Here is a 19,504-nt window from a genome sequence, read left to right as displayed (position 1 = left end):
GAATCTTTGCTTGTCGGTTTGGTTTAAGGTTTACGGTACAACATGGCAGCTCCCTTGTCACTCGTGAGCTCAGCTAGCTAGAATGTTCTAGCGTCTTCGTGTTTCTGCGTTTACAGGCGGAGTAAAGCTGTCAGCAGTTTAAGAGGAACCCGTCCGTTCATTAATTTAACTCAGTTTTGTGGCGCTCTTACACAGGTAAGTTGAACATAAGCTCGTAATGCTAACTTCATTCGGCGCTGTCCGTGTTAAACAAAATCTGTAATGTTAGCCTGTTAAAGGGGTCAACCTGCCGTTTATTTAACATGATTAGGTGGAAACTAAAGACACACTCGTGAGTTTTGTCCTGAAAGTAGTGTTAAATATTCACAGATCAGATTTAAGACTGCTGGGCTTCTGAAATCAACACCGATGTTTGTTGGGTTGTTGTTTTCCAGAGCACATCATGGCAGACAATCGTCAGAACAGGAGATATCCTCAAAATCTTCAGGGGGTCCTTCAGCTGGCAGTAGAGGCTGGGTCAGCTGCAGAGGGACCTGCCCCTGCTGAACCGATGTCAGAGGAGGTAAGTGTTTCCTAAACATCATTAAACCACTGTACAACCTTTCTATAAAAAGTCAATGCTTTTTGTATGGCTTTAAATATATTTTTTGTCTGAGAATGCTGGATAGGCAACACAACTTTTTGAATGTTGCAACCCAAAACACTTTTCGCAGAATGTCTCAAATCAAAGCCACTTGACCAATTTCCTCTGAAATCGACACCTATCTCAAGTTTATTTGTGCCCAGACCAGTTACTCTTTGAGTTGAATGAGATCATTATGACTGGCGGACTCCTAGGTTTTATTTGGACCGACAATGACCTCCACCTCGTTAAATGTATGTGTTTGCTCTTTGTTCCAGAGGAAAACATGGCTGAGAGAAGCTCTTGCAGATGTTTGCAAAGGGCAGATGGATGAAGTGGAGCAGATGAAGCAGTGCTTGGCAGTCCTACGCAAAGAGGAAATAAGTGAAAATGAGAGAGAGGGGGAGGAGGGGAGGGATGACGAGGAGGATGAAGATGAGCGGGAATCAGCCTTTGAAATGCTCTCTGAGTTGTGTGAGAACTTGGACAATGCTAGAGGTTTGTAATTAATGATATTAGTTTTAGTATTTGATATGAGTCGGAGTGTAAGTGATGAATATAGATAGACTCTATTTTCACTATCCTGAATGTGTCCCTTTTTCGGCTATGCAGATCTGATGATTCTTGGTGGACTGGAGTTGTGCTTCTCTCGGTATCTGTGCCATGTTCAAAGTGGGTTAAGGTGGCGTGCGGCCCAGCTGATCGCTTCCTGTTCTCAGAACATGCCGCAAGTGCAGGAACACTTGCTCAGCATGGGAGCTCTGGAAAGGCTCCTGCAACTGACAGACTCAGACCCCCACCCCACTGTCAGAGTAAAAGCCCTTTACGCCGTTTCATGTGAGTACACAATTCATTATTTAACTATCAAGCTAGGTTGAATTGTTTGCTGAGTTCATGCAGGCTCGTGTGAAATGCACCTCTAAATAAAACCATGACTTTATCTTGTTGTAACTTTAGGTCTGGTCCGTGAGCAGGAAGCAGGACTCCAGGTGTTCCTGTCCCATGATGGTTTCTCAGTATTAATGCGGGGCATGCAGTCAGAGAACGAGAAAGTGAGAACCAAGTCGGCTTTCCTTCTGCTCAATCTGCTCACGTCGCATCCTGAACAGAAAGGTATGACGAACAGGCATTTAAACAACATGGTGCCTCTTGTGTTGTTTTAAGATTGCATTGAAGTTTTTTTTTTTTTTTTTTTTTAGGCAGCAGATGTTCCGTTATAAGACAACTGCATTCTCTCTCATTTGGCATGCAATGAGATGGTTTACTTAGTCCTTGATAAGCCCAATCATGTAGAAGTGATGCTTCTGATGCTCGTCCACTTAGTCAAAATTGCCTTTTTAAGAATGGTCACACATATAATGTTGATTATTCCATCAACTAACTCTGTGACTTTTATTAATTCTTGCATGCTTCCTGCTTCCTGTAGACACAGTTGTCTCCATGGGCATGGTGCAGCAGCTGGTATCTGTTCTCCGCACACCACACTCACCTTTTCACGAGCATGTGCTCGGCGCCCTATGTTGGTAGGAGATTTATTTGCTATTTTGTTATTTGTAGTTTTTGGCAATAACAAAAACACAATGTGTATGGTTCACTTTAATAATCATAGCCACCCTTGTTGCTGTGTGTGTAGTCTGGTGGAGGACTGTCCACAGGGGCTTAAAGACTGCATGAATCCTGATCTTGGTCTGGAGGAGCTACTGAGACAGCGAGCCAAAGAGCTTCAAGGAAAGGAAGAAAGCCAGGTTTGCACTGAGCCTTTTGTTATGAAATTATGGCAAATATACCACTATATATTTGCAAAATCTAGTGGTGTGGTAACAATATTTTGTACAGTTCCAAGTCTAATCAAAAGGACAAAATCAAGTACGTTTTCTATTGTATCAATTTTCCCATTTTGGGATGGTGCCATGTTTATACTGTGCCCATTGAAGCTGGGCTAGGCTGCCATCTAAAAAAGGGAAATAAATATCATTGACAAATTTGGAAATACAGTCACCGTCTCAGTCTCCCACAGTTACAGCAGAAGCAATATTCAACATCACCTGCTTTGATTGTAAATCTGTTTACACAACCAACCACTGCAACGTATTCAGATATTAAACCCTGGTGTGCTAACTTGCAACGTCTTATGTGTCCAGAAGTATTGCAAGCTCTGTCAATCTCTGCAACACTTGAATGATGCTGAGATATTTCTCAAAAGGGATTTCACCCTTATCTGCATTTGTACAGCAGCTGATGCTCTCAGCTTTACTCTCTGAACACTTGCATGACAATATGCTTAAAGGGTATGACTGTGGTAATTTTGTCTACTGACACCACAGAAGCCAAACCAATATTCATGCAAAATGGAAATATTTGTCAAAATATGCTCATACAGGCATAGACCTTTTCCCAGGAAAGCTCTCTTATAGTAACATTTTTGTTTCTCACAGGAAGAATTGGACTTCTGTGAGCACTTGAGGTCAATGTGTGTCCGCGGGCAACAGTCAGATGACAATGGGATGGACCGCTGAAGTCTTATTTACCTCACCTGTTTTGGTATTGGTGTGCAAAGATGTAACAAAACATTTATCATAAATGTTCCATAATGTCTGTTATGACAGTTGCTGTCCATATTTTGCATGTGCTCCAGGAGCTGGATTTTACTGTGTAAATAACTGTAATGTAGAAAATACTTTTTACAGCCAGCTGTCAGTCCAGTGTAGTTCTTTGTATCTTGAATGTAATACCAAGTCAAATCAAAATCAAATCAAATCAGATTTATTTAAGTAGCACCAAATCATAACAAAGATGCATCACAGCACTTTACACATAGAGCAGACCAGAAGACCAAACTGTTTATGGAGTTGTTAAAGAGACCCAACATAAGTGTCTCTGTTAGAGGTACTATACATAGCTTACTACAATACTATACTATGTAGAGCATTCAGTTTGAATTGTAAATTTACACCAGTTCAAGCCTCTTAAAACGTAGTATAAAATTATAAACATCATTGTTAAATTTTTCCACACTTGTTATTATTAACAAAACAAATTGGAATATTTAACTCCTATAAAAAGCAGCTCATGCTTAAAATGGATGTCACACAGAATCACTGAAATTGTTATTGAGTTTATTTTAGTTTGTATATGTGATGTTTTAAAATGTTGTGATTATCACTGACCATTGAGACATGAAAAACAAACAAACCCATAATAAGGTATTTCCTTTCATTTGAGTAGCTCTTAAAATCTAAAACAGATGTATTCTGGATTTTATCAAATAAATAAATATGGCCAGGCTCATTCAGACTTCGGCATCACTGTGGGGTGTCAGACATGCTGTTTAGGAGCTCTTCCATTTTGCAAAGTCGTCCTTATTCTCCATTGCTTTTACATCACCCACAGCAATGAGTAGCTGTGCCAAATAATAGGTCACCATCACAATAGCATGGCCATGCTTCATTGGAACGATCACCTTGAACACTTGCAGAGCCAGTGAAGTATCAGACACTATGAAGAGCAAACTTCCAAACAGTGTTGCTGTTTGACGGGTTCTAATAGCTAATACACTCATCAGAACAATTAAGAAGACATACACCCCCACGGCTGGAACAAGCATATCCGAGTGTTGCTCTTTCTGCAGGAATGGATATAGGTAGATGTAGAAACCACCTCCTATCATGAACTGGATCAGATACAGAAAACGGATGCAGGAGGAGGAGGAATGTGTTGCGTAGCGATCGGAGAGGAAGGCGAATGAATATATCAAATGAGCCACAGCGAAGGCACCCATTCCTGAAACAAATGTGTAACATGTTGAGGACATACTAAATTTAATGACAAGAATGAATGCATTTCTGCTACTATTACTATGCAGACAGGTGTTGGAGAAAATGTCTAGATTATAATTTCAATCTAGAAAAAAAATCCAATTTGTGCCTCACTCTCAAATAAACCAGGTTCTTACCGTACAGAAAAAGTTCATCCCATATCAAGCAACAGTCACCCACAGCAGAGAAGAGCAGTCCTCCCGCAACACCCAGGATGCTCTGACCTCTGTTCCAGCTCAGCACCACTGCAGCCAATAGCAGGATTGGTGCTGATTTAACACCTGCAGACATGATGGATGCAGGCGAGTCTGGGGTCCACAGGTAGAAGTACACAGCTGTGGACAAAAAGAAAGGCAGCAGAGAGAAGAGCAGGGCGCAGGTCTGACGTAGAGGGAAGAGAAGAAATAAAGACAGCACAGCTGAAATATTGAAGAGTTAAGATGATTTCACACAATTCATTACATAATTAAAAAATACTTGTCTTTAAGGTACCATATTTCTCCTTTGCCTCCTGTCATACGCATCCGTCTCGAGGATGTCCATCTTTTCAGAGTCAGCACTGCCGTCGGCTCTTGCAGTCGTATGAATGTACCCGTCTGGTCAGGCACCTTTTAGTTCCTGCTCGTTTACTAACAGGTTTGTTCTCCTCTTCCCCTCTTCCAAATTCACTGCCGCGTCTCCCACTCTCATTCAGTCGTATGTCACAGCAATGAACTTTGGTCTGATCTTTTCTCTCTGATTATCAATGCTCGTCCTGTTTTGAGATCTCATGGACAAACTACTGACCTTTGACCTCTCCGGGTCAAATTCCATGGTGACATCAACACTTGGAGAAAAACTTGAACTGTGTTAATAAGTATCACATGAAATGAAATATGCCTATTTGGCATATGAACTTTATGTTTCTTTGTGTGATATGTGATATATGACTCTGAGGAAAGATTGAGATTTGTGTTCACTACATGGCCACACTGCTTCTCTTTTCTCAAAAAAGAAAGAGCCACGCTGAAACATTAACAGACAAAATCTCTGCAAGAACGGAGCTACAGACAGAAAACAAGAATTTAAATTTATGGGATTTTTTTTGCGCATCTGAATCTGAAATTGTTTTAATAGATACAGGGGTAGCCAGCATAATTTAACAGACAGAAGGCCGAACAATAATTAACTGCAGTTCACTGACTCAGACTTTGTACTGTGCTGTCCCACAATTCCACAGGGTGTGGGCCAGCAGTCTTGCTTCAAGCTCGAACATACACAGCTCTTGAGGTGCGTGGGATTGGTGAGTGAAGCAATAAAGGCAAGGAGTGTGATACAGGTTCAAAGAAATTGAGATATAAGGGTCAAGAGACAGGTGTGTATCAGTGTGTCTGAGTGTAGGTGATGGTTCGTGTTTTCTAGCTGCATGCGATTTCTCTGGGTTTGGCAAGTCTCCTTCCTCTGCACAGGACATGGCAGCCAGGTCTTCCTCCTTAAGGGTTGGAGTTGTAGGATATGGACATCTAGGTCAGAGCTCCCCCTCTAAACCCAACAGAAACACACCATGAATACTTTCAATACACAAATAATACCTCTCATCTAATAATCCATTATCAGTCAGTCATGTAGTGTAAGGAGCTATCCTTCTCTGACTGTATGTTTTTAACAGCACGTGTGTGTGTGTGTGTGTGTGTGTTTTAGGACAGTACCTGGTGGAGAGGATCCTTCAGGAAGGAGCTGCTCATGGTTTGACTCTGGCTTTTGTTTGGAACAGAAATTCTGACAAGCTAAAAGGTTTAGTTCCCAGTGAACTCATACTTGGTGATCTGTCATCTTTTGCAAACAGGTGCAGACACACAAACACACACATCTTATATCTACGTTACCATACAATCAGCGCGTGTCTGCGCTTGACATCTTTCCAAGGATGAAAAATAACTTTGTGCTTTACAGGCGATGTGATGTGATTGTAGAAGTGTGCCATCCTCAGATAGTGAAAGAATTTGGTATCCACTTCCTGTCTCAGTCTCATTTTATGGTGAGAATGTAATATTCTTGTATGGGAATTTTTTTTGGGGGGCGGCCAGCGTTTCTTGCATATTGTATATGCAAAGTATATATATTTCAGCATGGTAGCAATTTTTGCTATTATTTTAATACGAACGTATACATCTTGGTAATAAATGACATGAATCCATTTTAAACCCTGGTGTGTAAAAATATCATTGCTCTTATTTACATTTGAATTTCAGCTTAATAAGAATTAAAAACAACCAATCTGATTCATAGTTTTAAGTGTTTTCATTGTTAGCACAGAATCATCGTCCTTAAAGCGTCATATTATATGTATATATATTTCTGGCCCCCAGGTGGGCTCTCCCTCAGCTCTCTCCGATGTCGATCTGAACAAGAAGCTTCATCAGGCAACTCAGCAGTATGGCAGGACCCTCTACATCCCCAGTGGTGCATTGTGGGGGGGCCAGGACATCCAGAGGATGAATGATAATGGAGCTTTAAAGGTAACACTAACAAAGACAAGTGCAATGAGTGAGATTGTATGCAGTAATAATAATAATAATAATAATAATAATAATAATAATAATAATAATAATAATAACACTAATAATTTTGATTTGTTAGCACGCCTTTCAAGGCACTCAAAGCCACCTTACACCAAGAGTAAAATACAGCAAAATATCATACAAATACATTAAAATAGGTGGCAAGACGGCATAAAAACACAGTGGATAGAGCAGGCTCTCACTTGTTTTAAGGGTGCTTGGTTAAGTTAAATGGGAAGTTATCCAATAGAATGTGTCTGACTGCTAAGTCACAAACTTATCTGGTTAACCATTGTGTCCTGATGAAACAGTTTCTTCTCTATGCTTCATTTCAGGCTTTGTTCATAAGAATGTCCAAACATCCATCCTGCTTCCGGCTGACAGGAGACGTCCTGTCTGACTGGGAGGAGGGAGAGGGCAGGAGGGTTTTATTCAGAGGCTCAGTGGCAGAGTTGTGCCCACTTGCTCCGAACAATGTTAACACCATGGCAGCAGCAGCAGTGGCAGCAGGAACACTTGGCTTCACTGGCGTTCAGGGAGAGATCGTGTCTGACACAGCGTGAGTCTCTACACTCCAGATTGTCTTTCTGTTTGAATTATCTTTGAATGACCTCTTTATGCACCAGGTTGAGGGACTACCATGTGGTGGAAGTAGAAGCGACTGGGCCCAATGGCTTTTCTGTGCACACAGTGAGGAGAAATCCAGCTCAGCTCGGGGCTGTAACTGGCAGTGCAACGTACAACTCCTTTTGGAACAGTTTACTTGGTGAGTCCTGTGTGTTGTTTCAAACACTTTCTTAAAGATCCTGACGTAATGCACATTGAGGTACCTCTTTAACAACATATCAGTCTCCTTGAGAAATCATAGTTCTGAACCAGGCCAGGGAAGGTTTGACTGAATCAATGCAAGAACTCAGATTCTTTCCCCCATTATAAAAACTGTATTCAAAATCTAATGCAAACTGTCATTTACTGTATTACTATAAAGCTCAAAGGTGTAAATGCTACTCACTGCAGAAAAGGATCTGTTAACTAAGTCATTAAATATCACAGTTTTAGCCCATCAATAGTCATGACTCAAAGCAAATGCAACATTTTACAGGTGTAGCTGCTTGAAGCTGAGCTATTTTTTTCCTGCAGTAGCAAAATAGTTTATTTTTCAACAATATGTGCACTTTCTAATGTTATGTTTATAATGTAACTATTAACCTGAAAAGAAACCTATATGTAACAGTCAAATGAATGTAGCAGAGTAAAAGGTTAAATTGTTGCACACACATACATAAAGTTGTACTTTAAGACTTAAAGGCTACTTTTGCAAATCTGCGATCAAACAACAAACAGATTAAGTCTCGAATTTGTGTGCGTCCAAGTAAGTGGCCGTTCCTGTCACGAAGACTCTGGTTTTAACCTTTACTTTCTTTTTCCATCAGTTTGCAAAGGTCATGGTGGTCGAGTCTACTTGTGCTGAAGTGGGTGAGGGCTCTGGAGCCACACTACAACACAGGAACAGGACCTACTGCAAAACCTCCCAGATACATGAGATGATTTATGTTGGATGAACTGTGTGGATGGAGGATCACTGAGTCAGTGTGTTAGAGAATTTCAAAAGCCTTGGACATTTGCGCTCCAGTAAACTGCATGGCACAAAGAAAGAGAGGCCAGTCTCCATTTGTAAAACACAAACAGGAATATTATATATTTAAACTTTATTATAAGTTCATCTGGTGCAAGATTGTAACAAACTCTTACAGGGAGTGTAAGTTAATGCCAGGTAAAACAATTTTCTTTCAGTCGTTACAGTACATACTTTAGCTCTTTTTGCAGACACTTCTCTCATATCTCACACCTGAAAACATGGTTACTCTCACAAGACGCAGTCCCTTTTGTCCTCTGTCTGTCTCATCTTGTTTCCTATCACAAATACATACTTGCTGGAACAAACTTGGGAGCATCCATCTTCACAAAAGCACACAGATAAATGTGGAGGATTAACAGCAGTGTGAGGTTGTTAATCTATGATTGTCACTGACAGGCAGTGACAGTGTAAGGCACAGAAATAAAACGAAAAACACGTACCTGACACTATTCATGTGATGTTATTTTTGTGTTTTACATTTTATTTCCATTCTGGGAAGTATTCTATGAAACAAGGCAGAAAAAGTGCTCCAATAATATCAACTAAATCACGTTTAAGATTAACAGTAAAAAGAATACATGCTACTTTGGGGCTTCTCGCAGCAACTGATGTTGTTTCATTGACATTTTTTAGCTGGAAATTAGCTGAGCCTGCAAGTAAAAAAGGAGCATTATGCTATTGTCTCTGCTCTAAATCACCTTGAATAAAGTATAAAACCCCCTTCTGGCGATGCATAATATTCCTATGGTAATTTTTCAATGTTTGAGAGCTATCCAGTTATCCAGTGTTAGTACTCCAGCAATCCTGATTTATTTTCAATTTGTGTTGAGTTGTGGATTCGCCCCATCTAGCTGCTGCAGATACTCCACAAAGCAAACTACTGGTTGCACTGCTGGTACAACTGAGATAAAACCAAAACAGATCAAACTGATGGGTAGTTTTCTTAGGTACCCCCAGGTTAGGAAGACACTGACAATGAGACAGTTATTTTCACAACAAGCCAATATTAAAGCTATCACTCATGATTCACAACTGCACTCATAAAGTTTATGAGTATGGAGGACAACAACAATTTTCACAGATAAAATTTTACCAGTGAGGTTTAGCAAATACTGTGTGATGTGCGTCTCAGTTTTTCTCGCTTAGAACACTGTTGCTGTTCCCATTGACCCCAGGAACAGATCTATTTTTGAATGGCTGGCGGATGTTCACCCGGTCCTTCTCTGCTTCCAGATCCTCGTCGTAGTGTTCATCATCATCGTTTTCCTCAGCCTCACTGTGGTGGGGCGAGGAGTGGCGGGACAGAGCTGGAGATGGTGGCACAGAAGCAGGACGGGGGTAACGGAAGCCTGTGGTCTAAGGATTACAGTGAAAGCATCCCACTGTTTAATAAGTCTTCCAAAAATGACAAATGAAAATTACTCATTCAAAGACACACAAGTCAACTCACTGATGTATGCTCTTGAGGTTCATATACATAAGTGTCAGGGAAGGCCTTAGCCAGAGCCATATGTCGAGCAGCTATATAATACTAATGCAGAACAGAAGGAGAAGAAAGTAGATTAAATTATCTCATAATTCATCAAGTTCCATCAAATTCCACCTTGAGATTTGCAATCTTACCCTGCCAAGGTATCTCCAGTCCAGGAGGTCACTCAGGCGCTCTGTCCGGTTCCTCTGGATGATACGCTGGCGCCGGCTCTGCTTGCAAAACTGGAACAGGAAGGATGTGAGCTGGTTACACGACTCATCGACCCCCCGAAACCGCCTGTCAAGGATGTAAATACCTGCAGAGAAAGACAGCATAATGTTGAAGACAGAATTGTTCTTGAGAGAATAACTGAAAATGTTGAAAGGTAATAATGTATGAAGAAACAAACCATATGCTGAAGGTTCTGCTATGTGTTCCTCCATGAAACAACCAAAGCCTGACAGGTTTGTAGAGATTGATGGAATTCCCATGACTGTACACTCAGCTGGAAATGACAGAAACAGCGATGCTCAATTAACACTTTAATATCACACACATGCACTTTGTCAGTGTGTGTCAGTCTTACCAGGTGTGTAGCCCCAAGGCTCATAATAAGAGGGGAAAACCCCGAGGTGGCAGCCTCTTACAAACTCTTCATAATCCATTGGAAGTAGAGGAGAGGTAGATGAGAGGAACTCTGGGTGGAAGATAATCTGAGGATCCAAAAACCATTCATTACCAGTTCCTGTTATATACATTTTTTACCATAACAAATAGTGATTGGCCAACTGAAACACACTGATCCATTATGAACGGTGTGCATAGCAAGGATGCCGCCCAATGCAAACTAAACAAAAAACAATTAGCTACCAGCAAAGAAGTGAGGAAATCTGCTACCTTAACACGATCAGCAGAGCTGTTGAAAAGGCCGATGCGGCGGACGGAGTTCAGGATGGGGTCACTGCTGTCCTCCAGCATGTTGTGTGTGCAGACTGGTGGCTGACACTGTCTCTGAGTCGCAAAGATGGCACGCTTCATGATGGTGAAATCCTCTTTGTCCAGCATCTTTGACACATCTGGAAGCTGCCCACTAAATAAAGACAAACAGCTTTGGATCTCATGATGTAAGTGATCTAACTAAATATACAAACTATGGAAACCATATGGATTTTTCTGTTTGCCTTCTTATTTTTAATTTAATATTCTATTAAGTCACAAGTTACAGGTTTCAAAAAGTAGACTGTGTTTAACTTACACTAGAAGAGATTCATAAAGTTTCTTTCCAAAGCGTTCTTTCACTGTGTGAGCAGTATCCCTGTCAGAGATGGAAATGAAGACAGTGAATAATAAGTTCAGAAGCATCTAAAAAATGAAGACAGATCAGTGTCCATGTTAGAATGGATCGATCAGAGTGACATCGTCTGGCTGTCTGACTCACATCATACATTTTTACTTTGACGCTTTATCTTTTTCAACATTAGATGGGACCTTACCAGAGCTGCTTCCTGACTGCCTGGCCCTTTAAGGTCTCCACGTTAAAATTGTTTGTCCGAGCTGGCATGATGAAGAATGCAATGACGGTCACATCACTGTGATTGACCTATGACAGGCAGACCACACACGAATAAAGAGTTAAGGTTTTAAAACACCTGAGATTCACCTTTCTTCTTCCTCCCACACAGACACATAAAATTTGTTGACACAACTACACAAATCCACACTTACTCTAAGCAGGTAGTTGAGTCTTGCTAAAGCCTCCAGGAAAATGTCAGCACCCTTGTTGGAGAACTCATACCTTCCAGCTATGAAGAGGAACAAACACTTGTCCAGGTTGAAGTCAAGGTGCCTGAGGGTCAATACAAACCAAAATCTGTTACATAATATGAATATATGCGGCACTTTCAGTATTCACCCAGTAACCAGCAAGTGAATGCACTTACTAAGCTTTTGACAGAAAATTAGGAAATTGATGTTTCCTGGTAAATTCAACAGAATATGCAAATAGCACGCTTCTTTATCATTTTTGTTCAGCATTTACTCCTTCAATATATATCCCCCCAACAGACCCGTAGAAATGTCCTCTGATGAACTCTTGGATCCGATTCTTGCTTTGGGCATGGAGGTTTTGAAACTCATGCATGGCTGAGAACTTCTTCACATTGAGCCCATTGGGAGTCACAATATCTGCGTGTAATGGGAGAGAGTAAGAAATGTGAGAGAAGAATCAGTTAAAATAATGAAACATCAGGACCTTGACTAAGAAATTTTGTCTCCCAGTGAGTAATAATTACGAATAAAGTTAAATAGCAAGGGAAGTTCTCATTGCAATGCTGTCACTTCACCTCCACACACCTGGTTTCCTCTTGAGCAAGTGCTCTGCCTCAATGGCTGTAATTTGTGAAACTGTGGTGAAAACATGGGCACAGTGAGCAGCTGCCCGCTCCAGGCAATAGCGATGGTAGATCTGTCTGTCTCCAGCTTCCTTATCCACATTGAACTGGACGAGACACAAAGACAACAGATGGTGTATGAGGTTAACTTGTTTACAAATAGTAATAACCAGTTTAATTGTGGACTTGCAGTACATATTGCAGACACATTATATGTACTTCTATTCTTTCCTATTTTCTATTACGGCCCTGTGAAGTAAGGGCTTGTCCATACCTATGTGCACGCATGTGTGCGCTCTCACACTCACGCATGTACACACACCTCAGAAAGGTTGTTATAGAAGTCCACATTTCCAGCACAAAGGTATCGTCCCAGCAGTGTAGCGTGAGTGGTGAAGATGGTTCCAATGGGCAGCTGTCTCTGTCTACACAACACCAGGCCCAAACCGGCCAACCACTCATGGAAATGAGCCACGATGTGTGGAGGCTCCTCACACTGAGCTGCGAACTGAATATATGGAAGTAGTAAAACACAAGACAAAAAAAAGAAATAAATAAAAATCATACACATAACAGAATAAAGTTAAAACATATTATGTTCAGCTGTGAGGCAGGAGCTGCTGACCTCTCCCAGAAGCCACGCCGTCAAGAAGCCGAACAGCACAGCGTCATTGGCCTCGCGGTCGAACCAAGGCACGCCGATATCACAAAGCTCCCAAAGCTCACTCTTCCAGCGATCCAGAGACCAGGCAGTGAACGCCACATCAATCAGAATAACATATGGACTGCCTTCAATAAGCCAGCGCCCAAAGTAGACCTGTGGTGGAGGAAGAAAAAAAACAAGTTTGTTTACTCAAAATTTTAGCCATGCACAAGGCCATATTTTTCACTTTTTTAAATAAATACTTGATGTCAATTATGTGGAAAATATTAATTTTACATTGAGGACTTGCAGCTGAGACAGCAACTTAGATCCATGCCAAACATATTGCAACAACACAATTTGTAATTATTGTTGATGGAGGTTGTTTTGTTGATATAGACAACATTGTTGAAATATTAATGATATTTGTTTAGCATACAAACAGTATTTATCTTTCAAAAATTGGTACTGGTCTGTCATGGAACATAAAGGTTGTGTGATTCCAGGAAGTGCAGATGGGTGCTGATGAAAAGGCTGCACTTTAAAATAATATCACAGACACCCAAAGCTGTGTTCCTTATTCTACAGCACTACCAGAGTGAGACAGCACAAAGCATCACACACACAAATGGCTGTATGCATGCCCACACACACACACACACACACACACACACGAATGCACATTTATTTTTGGAGTGTGTCTGTGTGAAAGAGAGGGTGACAGAGAGACACTGATACAACTTCTAACCTTTGCAAGGAAATGTCACAGTATTTGGAGAGCTGGTCAGGGACAGAAGGCTCAGAAGGGGGCGAGTAGATCAGATGTAAAAGGGAATGAAGAAGAATCGTAGAAAATATTGGTTCTAAGTGTAATCCACATTTGATACATGTAAATACAAATCTCTCTCTTTTACCACTCTAGTTATGTGTAGTAAGAACGACTGCCTTTGAGTGGAACACAAGCTTGACTCAGAAGATGTGAGTTTTTAAACATGTACACGTGATACTACCTTACACCCACTGGAGTTCATCTTCTCAATGGTTCTCTTCAGTATGGGGTTGGTGGCCTCGATTAACTCCACTTGAGTGCGCACGTTGCTTTCCACATATGGACCCACCAGGAAATAGTTCTCCCCCCATTCCTCAGAGGTCAGACGGGCTTTGGTCTGGATGACGGTGTAGATGCCTCCAACTTTAAACACGCAGCAAGCGTGCCACACATACACACACAATGTCAAGACAAAGCTATAATGTGATTCAGCCTTTACATATACACACACACGAGGCATTTGAATATTTTCAAAAATTTTTGAGAGGACGTGAATGCATAAAAGCACACAGATACACATCAAAGCACTTACCTTTGTTAGCGACCTCCCAGGCAATTTCAAAAAGAACAGCATCCTCCAAATCAAACTCTTCGTCCCCGTCCTCCAGTCCTGAGAGGGACGTAACAGACAGGCTGCGAGCCAGCGGCATGCTGGGTAAACACAAAACACACTCTCATGACATGCACAGCATATGATCCCAGATTATCCTTTTCTTGGCTTTTCTTATTTTCAACAGTTTAAGTTTCTCTCAGGGTACATTTCTTCACAGGCCTGCAGGAAGCAAGTAGCCTATGTCATCAATGCCTTGCACACACATTTCATAACTTCCATTACTTATACAGTTATAATTATACTAGTGTGGCTGTGTCAACACAGCCTTTCTCTTTTAACCAAAGTAAAATGGGGTTACTTAAAAACCCCAAAAAGAAAAAAAAAAAAAAAAATCACACACATTTTCCAGCAAACAATGGAGAATTTATCACTTTCCTGAAACAGTGGAAGTAAATGAAACCTTAGAAGTTAATTCAAAAAATTCCTACAGATGAGGACTTACAAACCTGTCTACACCAAAGGCAGATTTGGAACTGGATCCACAGGTGCATTATTATATTATACATTGACTATATTATATATGTTGGGAAGTGGTAATGTATATTCCCAATAGCAGGCTGAGAAATGGCAGGCGACAAAAGAAGAGCGTTAAAAAAGAAAGCATGAGGTGCAACACAACGTTGGAGTAGACATTCTAACAAGTGTTTACTTACATTGTAGAGTCAAATGAGCAAAGCTACTGAATGAGCCAAAAATTTAGGATAAGTGTAGTATTTAAGATTCCATTATTCCTCAAGTTGTTTATTATTTACAAGAGTACACTGTGACATAATGTCAATTTCATCGACAACTGCAACGATGAAGCTAAGACCAACGGTGTATGTTTTTCCGTCTCACTGGTAACTCAATAACTTAACCTTTGGCTCTTCTCATATGAAACCCTGGTCAAACTAACAACACTGAGTGACAGGGACCAACATACATGTGGCATATCTCGAGTATTTGCTCTATGTTTGATCCTCCATTGTCAAAGGGCTTTTTGTGGCTGCCCTCACATGTAGCTACATAACATGAACATGTACATCTATATGCATCACATACTGCAAGAATTTCGGTAAAATCTACAAATTGTTCTGTGAAAAGAAAAATAAACTTTCATCTTCACTATAAGGACCAAGACTCAGCTGAGTGCAGCTGAGGAAGTTGAATTATTTGTCTTCCCATCAGTAATGGTGATATTTATGAAGGGGGTTGCATTCCTCCTCAGTGAGTGTAAGAGGAAAACTACAACTGTGTTCAGTTCCTTGCTTGTAAAATGGGTGCAACCTCCTGAGCAGATGAGTGAGTAGCATGAGAAAAGACACACCTGGAAGAAGAAATAAACAAGTAGACAGATCAGGTATAAACTTGATCCAAATTGGAGCACTTGCTGATATGCAAAAATATGATGCAATCATTTAATTTGGGACATGGGAAACAAGAAACTAGAAAGAAAAATTACACAGCGATTACACACCACCCCAGATTGAGAAAGGGGAAATGCTCCTCCACTTGTACAAAAATGTCTACAACTACATGTTTTCTTCAAAGCGACCCAGACATTTAATCTCCATTTGCTCACCTGATGAGATCTCTACTGATAGCAACAGATGAAAGGCGACTCATAACATAATGCCCTAAATTTTATTCAGTCCTTCTGCTGTTTGAACAAAAACCCAGACAGACCAGAACATCTCATCACATTTGCTTAATCAACTATTTTTACATGTTTTCAGTTACCTTCCAGGTAAATCTACTCCTTCATCCTCACTGAACAAGAAAACCAAAAAACACTCACAAAGATGAACCAGAGAACAAAAATGTGAACTTCATCACTGAAACATCTATTTTCAGTAAATGCTGTGGCGGTTTCAAGTTCCCATTACACTTGAACCATGACAGGCCTCCAAACTAGTCCTGATGTCTCTCCCTCATTCAGTCAAACACATATCTTGCATCCAAATGTAAGGTTAACACAAACAAACACCCTCCTCCAACAAATGAATGACGCCCAAAGTCACAACCGGCACTTCTGCACATTATTAATGGGGAGCTAAAAATATCAAGTATGTTGCCCCCCCCTTCAGGTTTGGCGCATGGCTTTCAGCTTGTTGAATAAAATGTTCCCACATACACATCAGATCACTACAACCGCCATCGGACACTTGAACACTTTTTCCTAAACTGCGGGCCTCGAGTCTGGGATGAAGAAAGGGCTGATCGTCCACAGACTGCAGGAAAGCCTTTCTGGGGTATCCGCATTTCTCACGGCTCTCAGGGCGAACGTGACAGCGGGCACCTACAGCACGGCCGCGGAGTCGCGCTTAGGACACGGCGTCCCGATGCGCGTGCGCGTCCACCGAGGAAGTCTTCAATTGCGTCTATCGCGGGGAAATAACCAAAACACGGATATTAACTCACCCTTCGATTTGTCCGGACTTTACCAGGATACGCTACAGGCAGCCGCAGTGGCCAGTCCTTAGAAAGCAAAACAGTGCGGACAGGGAAGGGGGCGGCGCCGTCAGTGAAAGGCCAACGGCCCGCATCCGTGTGGTGCGTTTAGTGTCATCTTGCGGGACGGGGCGTTCAACGCGTTGTCGATATCAAGACGGGGTTGGTCGCTAATGTGACATTATTCATAAGGGGTTTCCAGCTCTCATTGGCCTCAGTCCGCTCTCTGTCTACGCCCCTGCACGCAACCTCACGGGAACTGGGTGTTTTTCTCAGACGAGAGACGCTATTGGTTGAGGGGGAGTTTAAAGGTAGTTGGTGAATTAACATTTCATCCATTCAAAAGAGAGGAGTTATCAGCACCCCTTTGCTTTTTTTTTTTTTTTTTGCTTGCAGCGAGAAGTGCAACAGTTATTTATAATGTTATTTCAAGGGTCATGGATAGTTTGGAGAATAGCGCATGACCAGTGACATTAAAACACTTAACCCCCTCTGAATATCTTTGTGATCTACCCTATAGTAACGTAATAGTTGTTTTCTGTTTCCACCACCATCCACCCGTGAGAGGCCTGACCACAGCTTTTTAACAGTCCTGGCCTTTGTTACTTACACTACTGATCATAAGTGAGTGGCCCTGTGGTCTCAGCTTTGTCCTTGCACTGTAGGACAAATATTCTTTGGTGAAGTGTCTCTGTGAAGTAATATCCTCCTGCCAGCTTTAAAATTGTTGGTCTGTGGTGTCAAATGACCTCTGACTTATGTTTTCTTGCGTGGTGACCAAAGGCCACACTTTAGGATTGACAGTGGTGGGTGGACTAATTTACATGGAAATATTAGATTATTATTTACAATGGCATCATCTAAGCTAAGATAAGATTTTTTCATTCTTGAGACATAAGTTGCCATGATAGTTTGTAAATTCAATTAGGTTTAAAGCGAATAACCTTGACTTCACTTCACAAACTCTTACAGACACTGAACTATGCAAAGTCTGCTGATCTTCATCTACAGATTATGTTCTCAAATTATTTAAATAATACATAACAAAAAAATTAATTATCAATTCAAATTCCATCCTTATTTTCATTGATAAAATACTCAATACAGCTACAATATTCCTACAGCACAGTCTTTTTCAAACCAGTGTCAAATGCTTATCACTTGTACTATTGTTGTTGTTATTATTTATATTTTTTTCTTAATCTATCTATGTCGCATCTTGCGTAATATTTCGATTCTTTTGTACTTCCTTAATGGAGCATGCGTTTCTGACATGAATTCACTAAAGCAAGGCTTAGCGGATTTGTAATACTTTTACGAAGATGCCGATCTTGTACATGAAAAATGTACTAAGAATATACAATTCTTTTCTTATTTTATTTCTTAAATTATTTCTTCTCTTGATATCGGCATCCGATCCCCGCCTCTATGCTTCGTACCCCCTGACGTAGTTTTGCCGGGAACACACGGCCTTTTAATGTGCAACACTTGCGCCGAGCGTCGTTCCACTTACTTCCGTATTACGTGTGTCGTCACTGTCTACTCCTTTCCCATTGGCTCTGCCGACGGAACAGAACTTTTCCGCGCGTTCCGTCGGTTCCCAGATTAAAGAAGAGTGGCGGGAGCTGTTGTCAACCGGGGAGCTGTCGTTAAGAGGTAATGTTGATGTGATGTTTTTATGCCTTCGTTAGAAAAGCATCGACCTGTGACACATACTGACGGCGGACTTGTTGCGCACCGCTCGGTACGATTAGCTCTAATGTTTACATTCGCGCCTGCTAGCTTGATGCTGTAGCACGTTACAAAAGGAGGCGGCGACTCTCATTTGGACAATAAAATAACTTGACTCAAACATCACCCACGGAGCACCGAGGTGAACGCACGTCGTGTCTAATGGAGGAACGCTGCGCGTGTTCCATGCACGGGGCGAGAAGATATCACCATCATCTGCCAGTGCATGGGACGGAAATATCCCTCCCTGTAGTCAGAGGAAGACTGAACAGCTAACTGCTGCGCTACAGTGAGACGGTCCAGTGTATCCCAACACAATCCGATGTGCCGCACGACAACGAGCACGGCTGTCGTTGCCATGCGACAATGTGTTCGATCACGTGAATAATGGAGCGATGGCTCACCTTAGTCGTATGACAACTTTCCAGCTCTCCTGTGATTTAATAAGTCAGGTGTATTTAGCCTCATTGCTATGTCTATGCCTCCAGCTCTCCCAGTACTTTTTTAACCTTTTGTGTTTCTGGTTTAGATTTTTATGTTACTTAAACCACCAAGAAAAGCAGCCTGTGTTTGGATTATATTTTATGATGATTTTGTTTTAGTTTCGTTTCAGTTTGGCCCGAGCTCCCATTCCTGTTTATTGTACTACCTGGACTTGAGTAAAGTAGTACAGTGGGATTTAGTTTTGATAGTTTTACCTTATTCTGGATGCATTTAACTGCCATCATCCTGGGTTGCACCTGTGTTGACATCAGTGCCAGCTTGTTTTTTTTTTCCCTCT

The 19,504-nt window shown here is 41.3% G+C and overlaps 4 protein-coding genes across 6 annotated transcripts; 2 read left to right on the top strand and 2 right to left on the bottom strand.

Annotated features, from left to right (window-relative positions):
• Positions 1–36: 36 nt before the first annotated feature.
• On the top strand, positions 37–3,908 carry hspbp1 (HSPA (heat shock 70kDa) binding protein, cytoplasmic cochaperone 1). The gene is made up of 8 exons (XM_029508975.1): positions 37–195; positions 435–562; positions 901–1,120; positions 1,235–1,459; positions 1,580–1,735; positions 2,049–2,145; positions 2,256–2,367; positions 3,058–3,908. Exons 2-8 carry the CDS (start codon positions 443–445, stop codon positions 3,136–3,138), a joined length of 1,011 nt encoding a protein of 336 aa, XP_029364835.1. The 5' UTR covers positions 37–195; positions 435–442; the 3' UTR covers positions 3,139–3,908.
• Positions 3,909–3,950: 42 nt separating this feature from the next.
• On the bottom strand, positions 3,951–4,980 carry tmem86b (transmembrane protein 86B). Its single transcript, XM_029509059.1, has 3 exons — positions 4,930–4,980; positions 4,575–4,818; positions 3,951–4,402 (listed from the first exon to the last, which is right to left on the bottom strand). The coding sequence occupies exons 1-3, from the start codon at positions 4,978–4,980 to the stop codon at positions 3,951–3,953; spliced, it is 747 nt and encodes a 248-aa protein (XP_029364919.1).
• Positions 4,981–5,002: 22 nt separating this feature from the next.
• aspdh (aspartate dehydrogenase domain containing) lies at positions 5,003–9,202 on the top strand. Its single transcript, XM_029509057.1, has 9 exons — positions 5,003–5,073; positions 5,657–5,719; positions 5,839–5,943; positions 6,118–6,262; positions 6,370–6,454; positions 6,786–6,935; positions 7,313–7,536; positions 7,604–7,743; positions 8,411–9,202. Exons 3-9 carry the CDS (start codon positions 5,889–5,891, stop codon positions 8,446–8,448), a joined length of 837 nt encoding a protein of 278 aa, XP_029364917.1. The 5' UTR covers positions 5,003–5,073; positions 5,657–5,719; positions 5,839–5,888; the 3' UTR covers positions 8,449–9,202.
• On the bottom strand, positions 8,645–19,493 carry gys1 (glycogen synthase 1 (muscle)). 3 transcript variants are annotated; one of them, XM_029509055.1, is made up of 16 exons: positions 19,422–19,493; positions 14,482–14,600; positions 14,131–14,312; positions 13,103–13,294; positions 12,800–12,985; positions 12,440–12,584; positions 12,154–12,271; positions 11,813–11,933; positions 11,581–11,687; positions 11,343–11,402; positions 10,985–11,177; positions 10,674–10,800; positions 10,497–10,592; positions 10,240–10,403; positions 10,067–10,147; positions 8,645–9,972 (listed from the first exon to the last, which is right to left on the bottom strand). In XM_029509055.1, the coding sequence occupies exons 2-16, from the start codon at positions 14,597–14,599 to the stop codon at positions 9,745–9,747; spliced, it is 2,118 nt and encodes a 705-aa protein (XP_029364915.1). In that variant the 5' UTR covers position 14,600; positions 19,422–19,493; the 3' UTR covers positions 8,645–9,744. The 3 variants fall into 3 exon arrangements, with proteins under 3 accessions (XP_029364915.1, XP_029364914.1, XP_029364916.1); XM_029509054.1 differs by lacking the exon at positions 19,422–19,493 and adding an exon at positions 16,963–17,120; XM_029509056.1 differs by lacking the exon at positions 19,422–19,493 and adding an exon at positions 16,676–16,696.
• Positions 19,494–19,504: the final 11 nt, after the last annotated feature.

The sequence above is a fragment of the Echeneis naucrates genome, chromosome 8, assembly GCF_900963305.1.
Source record: "Echeneis naucrates chromosome 8, fEcheNa1.1, whole genome shotgun sequence".
Taxonomy (NCBI): domain Eukaryota; kingdom Metazoa; phylum Chordata; class Actinopteri; order Carangiformes; family Echeneidae; genus Echeneis; species Echeneis naucrates.
Note: the sequence above shows the minus strand (reverse complement) of the source record. Positions and strands in the feature narration are given on the sequence as shown.